Source organism: Crocodylus porosus, unplaced genomic scaffold, assembly GCF_001723895.1.
Source record: "Crocodylus porosus isolate Cpor-Errol unplaced genomic scaffold, CroPor_comp1, whole genome shotgun sequence".
In the NCBI taxonomy this organism is placed as follows: domain Eukaryota; kingdom Metazoa; phylum Chordata; order Crocodylia; family Crocodylidae; genus Crocodylus; species Crocodylus porosus.
In genome coordinates, this window is record NW_017728920.1 from 14,015,403 (window position 1) to 14,024,161 (window position 8,759).

Consider the following 8,759-nt stretch of genomic DNA (forward strand, 5'->3'; position numbering starts at 1 on the left):
GAGCCAGTGGCTCATCCAGGATCTGCAGGGAGGCAGATCCCACCACTGTGCATACCTCTGGGGAGGGATGGGGTGCATGTGCCCCCCTCCAGATCTGTATGTGGGGCAAGGGTGGGCATCATTCAAAATGCTGGGGGCCAGGGTTGTGTTGTCCTCTTTCCAGCAGCTGCACTTGGGCCAGACAGGGTGGGTGGTGGCAGCACTGAGGGGGGAGGCCATGAGGGGCCTACAGTCACCCCAAAATTCGCTGTAGCCCCCCCCAGTACCACCGCTGCCCACCCTACCCAACCCAGTCCAAGTGCCGCCCCCCAGAAGAGGGAAGTGCAGAATCAGCCCCAAGCACATAGCAGGCAGCCTGTTCTTGCCCCATGTACAGATCTGGGGGGCATGTGCCCCCCATCCCTCCCCCAGGTATGTGTGCAGTGGGAGCTGCCTCTCCTGCCCCACTCCCCCCACATCTCCCAGATGAGCCGCTAGCTCCATCCTGGACCCTGCCTTGCCCCTGCCCTGCCCTAGCTGGGCATTGCCTTCCCCTGCCCCTGTGCCTCAGCCCCACTCCCTCCCTCACCGTGGGGGCCTCAATCTGCCCTGTCCATGTCCCTTCTCTCCCCCATTCCCCTTCCCCTACACAGACTTACAGACCAGATGCTGCTCTCCATGCTGCCAGGCTGCATTCCTGGCTGTGTGCATGCTGCAACTGCGTGCATGCATGGCACTTACTGGCAACGTTATTGGCTACATCAGCTCCAAAAAGCTGATTGCCGATAATGTCAATTTGCTTTTATTGGTGCCAATATGGTACAGACGGATGCATCAGTGCACCTCTACTGAACTGGGACTGTTTCAGAGGGGACGTAGGTTAGCACTTGCACCACAGCACAGCTGAAACATAGAGAGCTCACTGACTGCCACACTAAAGCTGGGCTAAGACCCAGGGATATCACTGCATGCAAGCCACACCGAGGCAGAGATGAGACCCAATGGGCTTGATGCATACATATTCTATTCCCTGGGGGCAAGAGGGAGCCCGCACCACCCCACTGGGCAGCAGAGTTCAGAATGGTTGAAAGTTTGCCCAGAAAGCAAACAGTGGGAAGGGCTGAAAATGTTGCATCCTGGGATGCTGGAAATAAGAAAATAGAGCTTTTTCTCTTCCCAAGGCAGATTAATGATATCCCAGAATGACCTGGGTAAAACAGATCAAAGATAACCATTGTTTGAATTGGCATAACTTTAGAATGTTTGAAGGGTATTTAGCACAGGTTTAATACCCTTAAACAGGTGACTACTCCTGTTTTAAGTGTCTTTATGATGATTTAAAGATAACCTGTAAGATCAAGTATTTGTGGGGTCCAACCCCTTGTCTATAGGTTTGGCCTTAAAAAAAATCCAAATGTTACTTACAATGGGGGAACAAACCTTCTATTGAAGCAGCATTCCATATTAGCATGACTCTAACAGCACAAGGTCAGGTTTCCAAAACAATAAATGATAAAGATAATTTATTGAGATAACAAAGGTGTGGTACCTCCATAAAACAAATCAGCATTTTTTAAGAACAAAAAGCAAATTATTCATAGGAGATACTAGGAGCCTGTAACATTACAGTAGCAGATTTGTGTGTGATCCCAGATTTTACAACAGCTATATCAAACTTCAATTTCTGCCTCTTTACAACTAAAAAGATACCTAGATTGATTTTTCCTCATTCTCTTCCTAAAAACAATTCGCTCAAGGATTGGAATTCTAATGGCAAGTTTCAGCCAAAAGCACTATTTTTATGGCTGACTTATAAAATCCCCAGAATAGGAGTTCTGTAATGGAAAAGGCAATGGAGCCTTAACTGTAGGGTAGTGAACATGACAGTAATATTTTCTTTCTGCTCCGAAGAAAGATAATGTAAGTGCTCACCAGTTTGGCATAACCTCTGTGATCTAGAATGAGGTTTTCTGGCTTGAGGTCCCTATAAATAATTCCTTTGGAATGCAGATAGGCAAAAGCTTCTACCACACATGCTGTATAAAATCTGGTTGTAGAATCTTCAAACGAACCTCTATACAGAAAAAAATGGAAAAGGTTAAGCACAGTATTCAAATAATTTGCAATTAATATTGTATATCTGTTTGAACTACTATTGCATGTCACAATGATTACAGCAATAAAATTAAACATCAGGAAATTAACTTATACTGCTAGATTTTAAGGGCTCAATCTTGGAACTTTTTAAACATTGGCAATTTTCCAAGGAAGTGCTTAAATTTAAGTACATAAACAGTCCCATTCATTTCACTTTGCAAGATCAAGTTCCCAACAATGCAATCATAATTCAAAATGATTTTTCTATGAAACCACATTTTTCAACAGGTTATATCTGTCTCGCTACCTAAAGGGCTTGTGGTGCCAAGAGAGTACATTTAATGTATTTAATGATATGATTGTAGGAACCCACTAACTGCCAAAAAGAAACCATACTGTGAAACAACTGTACAATCATATTTTCTGTTTCTCTTATTACTTTGTAGAAGGCAAGTTTACAATTTCAAAGAGAGGAATAAGGATAGTTTCTTTTTGTATGGTGTCCTTATGTTTTATTCAACTGGGAAAAGAAAGAACATCAGTATCTCACACTGATTATGAGATCTAGCAATCCAGCAAGTTGTGAGTTAGATATTTAATCATTATCTGCCAAACTTTTATAGCAACAGTTTGAACCACACACTTTCTTCTTCCTACTAAAAGATTTATCTGCCTGTAGTCAGTCGTTAATTTCATCTTACTAATGCAATATCTATCCAGCTAATTGGAAGCTCTTTCTGAATTAGAAACTCAACATTAGCCAACTTGTTTTCACATGTAAAAAAAAAGTAATTTACACTCATGTAACTAGCACTTAATAGGCTGAATTTCATAGTTTCATAGTTTCTAGGGTAGGAAGGGACCCTGAACAGATCATCAAGTCGGACTCCCTGCCCTGGGCAGGAATGAGTGCTGGGATCATAATACTCTAGCCAGATATCTATCCAACCTCCCCTTGAAGACCCCCAAGATAGGGGAGGGCACCACCTCCCTTGGGAGCTCATTCCAGAACCTGGCAGGACTAACCGTAAAGTAATGCCTCCTGATATCAAGCCTGAACCTACTCTCAATCAATTTGCAGAAAGCTTTGTTTAAATCCTAGTTTTGGGTCAAATCTAGTAATGGAAACTATTATAGGAATCAAAAATGTTAAGTTCAAATTTAACATAAAATAAATTTTAATTGTCATGTTATGACCAATCTGTATACTATTTAAAAAAGTGAAACACTTGCACCTCATTTGGAGTGAATACAGAGCTATGTAAAATGAGCTCAGCAAAATTGCTTCAGCTGTGCTAGCTGAAACAAAAAAAAAGGCACTTCTAAGCTAGGTGGCAGTAGATACCATAATTTAAGGTGAACAGAATTAAATTCAACAAATCTTCAAAAAAGAACTGATTTCAATGTTGATGTTATAGTGCTTTTTAAATAATGATGACATGCCCGTCTTAGTAAAAAGAATAATGGAAAAAAATACTTATGGAAAAGTAAAATATCAAATTTATGTTTTATTTTCTGCTCCATCTCCTTAGATGTTATCTCTCAGGACATATTAATTTGACAAATTAAACTACACATGTTTATATTGCTACTATACTGTGTATAGTTAATTTATCACACAGTTTTCTGCCTCTTATCTGTGGTGTCTATATCTTTCTTCTTGTCTCTCAGACGTACAAACTGCATATCTAAAAAAACCACTATTAAACTAACGAAGTCAAGCATTCAAAAGTAAGGAAATATCATAATGTAAGTTGCCTGTGCAACCTCCGCATAGCTCTCGTGTATATATGAATTCTTATTTAATTACATGATCACATATTGTTTCTCCACAGGATTCCTTCCTCATTCTGCGCACAGAATGGACAGACTTTATGAACCAGATTTTGTTTCCTGGCTCTGTTTTCTTTAAATAATCTGAAGTGGTTTGGGTGAAGTAGGCTTCTCTTAAAGAGAGCATGACAAAGTGGCAGAAGACAACTGTCAGCTAGTAAAGTGGTTTCTGCTCTTGTTAGTGAAATATAGATCAGCTGTTGAGCTACTCAGTTATATTGGGGTCATTATGTTTCTGCAGGACTTGGCAGAGAAAGAAGTGTGATTTAGTTCTACCCTTCTTCACCTTTTTTGGGTCCTGTGCCAAACAAAACTTGGATGCTTATCTTGCTGGGATCCTATGACCCCAGCTGACTTCCTGCCCTTTGGGCGGGGGGCTGGACTCGATGATCTCCCAAGGTCCCTTCCAGCCCTAATGTCTATGAAATCTATGAAAACCTGGTGAGGGCCGAAGACCTGGTCTCTGGCATATATTAGCATGGTTTACTGAGAATGAAACTCTAGAATATCACAATTCACAAGTTGGCATGTATCCTAAAATCTCTTACCTGTCCCTGAGAATTGTCCAAAGCTCTCCACCTAGACAGGCTTCCATCAACATGTATAAATATTTGCTGTCCTTGAATGTCCTATATAGCCTATTGTTTGTAAACAAGAAAAATACAATAAAAAGTGAAGGGATTTTTTCTGGCAAAAGTTACTTAGGAGATACTTCACACTTCTTATCAGCTAAACATCTCATCTTCTCTTTTTAGTCTGTTGTACCATGCTAAAAATATTTCTTTAGAATGCATTCAGTATTTGAATATTGAGGTGTACCACATACAACTGAGGACAAGGACATTGCTCTTCCGTACAGTAAATATATGGTCTGACATTTTTAACTTTCCAAACATCACTGCTTTCCAAGATCACTTGACAAGAAGACATACAATAGCTACACCAGTTGTGGTAATGAGTAGGTCATTTTATCTTTCAAAGTATGGAGTCAATCTCTGGATCTGAAGCGGTCTCATTTTATCATTTCAAAAGAATATCACTCAATTTGTGGCTCATGGAAGAACTTAGCATAACTAATTTGCTAATATATTTCACAGATCTTAAAAAGAAACCATTAATATTTGGATATCAAAAGATGCTTTCTTCTCACCCGAGGAGACTGCGTATGTGAAAACTATGCCTAATGAGACAGATCGAGCAGGTAGCATATATTTCAAGGCCCCATGTACTCTGTGTCAGCATTTACCTTAAGTGGCCAGCCTCTAGTTTCTATAGGCACTCTTGTGCAGCAAACTGAAAATTCTTACTAGCATCATGGAGAATTTTATTTAATTACATAAGAACATTATATAACAAATCTTTCATTTGGGTTATTTAAATTGATACTAAACAAAATTATTTTTTCTCTTTACAAACGCACAGGAAAAACTCTCAGTACTGTTGCTTCGCCTCTGAGACCTATTGTTTCAGGCTCCTGCAGAAAAAGGCACATATTGCTATGTCTCCTTACATTCTGTTTGTACATCTGTGTTAAGTGAAAAGAGATTTCATTTCTTTGAAGTAATTAATACACTAAGGCCCCCTCTACAAATTACAGATATTCTGCAATTAACTGATTAATTGTGTGATTAACTGAAACCAGCTACGTGTGCAAAGTACCTATTCATGCCATCAAACAGTCCAACCAGCTATAAAGCTATACCTTGAAAATGTACACTAAATTTATAGCTGGTTAGTATCCGCATTTGATCTGCATGTGTAGGAGGGTCTGCCCCCACTACTCAAGGCAGCCAGCACTGCCCACAGCTGCATACTCTCCTTCCCAGCTGTGAAACTTTCCATACTGGGGGCATCCCAATAAGATAGAATCATAGAAAGAAGGACCAGAAGGAACCTTAAGATCATCAAATCCAGTCCCCTACCATGGTCAGGAGGTAACTGGGCTCAAATGAGCTCAACGAGGTATTTGTCCAGCCTCCTCTTAGCAAATACCTTATTGGGATGCCACCAGTATGGGAAGTCTCACAGCTGGGATGGAGAGTTTGCAGCTGAGGTCTGCAGCTGCATATGCCATCCTTATTAAAATTACCATAAGTATAACCATGCAAAATGGAAAATGAAATTTCTACATATTTGTACATGTTAATTTAAATATTCCTGAAGTAAAGTATTACCCAGTGTAAGGAGGAGGAGTAATACTGATAAGATATTGCCAGTAAGTTTTCCATGTATCAAATAATTCTGTATGCATAGATTCATAGCTCTTAGGGTTGGAAGGGACCTCAATAGATCATTAAGTCCGACCCCCTGCATAGGCAGGAAACAGTGCTGGGTTCAGACGACCCCAGCCAGATGCCCATCCAACCTCCTCTTGAAGACCCCCAGGGCACCACCTCCCTTGGGAGCCCATTCCGGATTTTGGCCACTCTAACTGTGAAGAAGTTCCTTCTATTGTCCAGTCTAAATCTGCTCTCTGCTAGCTTAAGGCCATTATTACTTGTGACCCCCTGAGGTGCCATAGTGAGTAGAGCCTCACCATTCCCTTCTGCAACCCCATGATGAATGTATAGGCAGCCACAGGGTCATCTCTCAACTTTCTCTTGCGGAGGATGAAGAGGTCAAGGTGCCCTAGTCTCTCTTTGTAGGGCTTGGCCTGCAAGCCCTTAACTATACGAATGGCCCTTCTCTGGACCCTCTCCAGGTTATCCACATCCCTCTTGAAGTGCGGTGCCCAAAACTGCATGCAGTACTCCAACTGCAGTCTGACCAGTGCCCAATAGAGGGGAAGTATCACCTCCTTGGTTCTGTTTGTTATGCATCTGCTGATGCATGATAAAGTGCAGTTAGCTTTTCTGATGACTTCGTCACACTGACGACTCATGTTCATCTTGGAGTCCACTAGGACTCTGAGATCCCTTTCTGCTGCTGTGCTACCGAGCAGGTCATTTTCTAGGCAGTAGGTGTGCTAGGCATTTTTCCTCCCTAGGTGCAGCACTTTGCATTTTTCCTTGTTAAATCGCATTCTATTGTTTTCTGCCCATTTATCCAGCCTGTCCAGGTCTGTCTGTAGTTGCTCCCTGCCCTCCAGTGTGTCCACTTCTCCCCACAGTTTTGAATCATCTGCAAACTTGGACAGAGTACACTTTACTCCCTTGTCCAAGTCACCGATGAAGAAATTGAAGAGTATCGGTCCAAGGACCGAGCCCTGCAGGACCCCACTGCCCAGCCCTTCCAGGTCGATACCGACCAGTCCACTACCACTCTCTGGGTATGACCCTCTAGCCAATTTGTGACCCACCAGACTATGTAATCATTTAAGTCACAGCCTCTTAACTTGTTCATCAGTATGGGGTGGGGTACCATATCGAAGGCCTTCCTGAAGTCTAAGTAAATGATGTCAACCCCTACTCCTGTGTCCAGGTGTTTTGTAACCTGGTCATAAAAAGAGACTAGATTAGTCAGGCATGATCTACCTTCTATGAACCCGTGCTGGTTTCTCCTCAGCATAATTTTTCTTGCTGGGATCTCACATATATGAGCCTTAATAATCTTTTCAAAGACTTTGCCAAGGATGGAGTTGAGACTGACTGGCTTATAGTTGCCTGGATCCTCCTTCCTCCTCTTCTTGAAAATAGGGACCACACTGGCCCTTTTCCAGTCCTCCAGGACCTGGCCTGTGCGCCATGAGTGCTCAAATATTCTTGCAAGTGGTTGTGCAAAGACACAGGGGAAAAAAATATAGCTGGCCTTTCACTGCTTCCTTGAAGCTCAGCACTACATTTGAATGTAAAATATATAGTAACATGGAATTATAGCATTTCATGATTTAATCAGTCAGGTTTTAAAAGGTTTCATTTTTAGAGTCTGTCCTTTATCCCTTTTTCTACCTATAAGAAGCCCTTGGCTGAATATAAAATTATTTGGTCCTTTACTAAATCACTATGTAACATTTATTTTATAAATACATTAGCCTCTTTTTGAATACGTATTTTGCTTTAGAGACAGTTAGCTTCTTTCCCCGCTTAGTTTAATTCTCCTGGTTTTAATGCATTTTAATCAGTAATTAAACGGAACTACTGTTCAAAGATTTTGCAAAAATAGGGCTATGGTACTGCTTTGATTTCTTTAATAGTGTTTTCCTTTTCACAAAGCCCTCCCCCTGAATTAGTTCTGCTTTAGAATCTCTGTTATGATTGAACACTTATTACAATATTTTGGTGGCAGAGCTGTACTGCTACGCAGTGTGTCCACAGGTGGCAGATAGCGGAATGACCTTCAGGGAAGGTTAGCTGAGAAATAAGCAGGAGTAACTGATGAATAAACAGTCACAGACCATGCAGTGGCTGGACCGCCAGGATGTGGTGGGGAGAGCAGATGTCAACGCATTCGCTCCTGAAAAGCCATCTATATTTTTTGATGGTGCTGTGACATGGAGAGTACAGGTCGCCATTATAATAAGCCTCTCCAGCCCCCAGCCCTGGGTCTACAAGGCCTCAATGGCAGAACAGATAGAAGAAGATGTTATAATCTCAGTGGCTGCAAAGGCAGATGAAGGCTGCAGCAGAATGAAATATCCACTTGTCTTGGATCAAGGTTTTGTTGTGTCAAGAACCATGTGGAAGCTGATGTGCAGCAGTTTCTCCATGATAAAATAAATCATGCATAGGCATCTGTCATAAAAATGGCTTTTCCAGTCCTTTGGTGACCAGCTAGCCAAAACAGGAGCAGGACTGTGATTGTCTGGACGCTCCCAGTCATGAACTGGCATGAAGGTGGAAGTTACAAGAAGGTTATCTAGCACCTGGATGAGACAGGAGTGCAATTCAGCAACTGCAATTATGACTGAGCAA

General features: G+C 41.7%; 1 protein-coding gene across 2 annotated transcripts in view; it reads right to left on the reverse strand.

The window, feature by feature from the left end:
• PRKG1 (protein kinase, cGMP-dependent, type I) overlaps positions 1-8,759 on the reverse strand; it is a 1,071,278-nt gene that overhangs the window by 18,937 nt on the left and 1,043,582 nt on the right. For both annotated transcript variants that reach the window (XM_019538593.1, XM_019538592.1), the window contains exons 12-13: positions 4,458-4,547; positions 1,912-2,053 (exon numbers count right to left, since the gene is read on the reverse strand). In XM_019538593.1, coding sequence (XP_019394138.1) covers positions 1,912-2,053; positions 4,458-4,547 — 232 coding nt within the window. The remainder of the gene's footprint in view (positions 1-1,911; positions 2,054-4,457; positions 4,548-8,759) is intronic.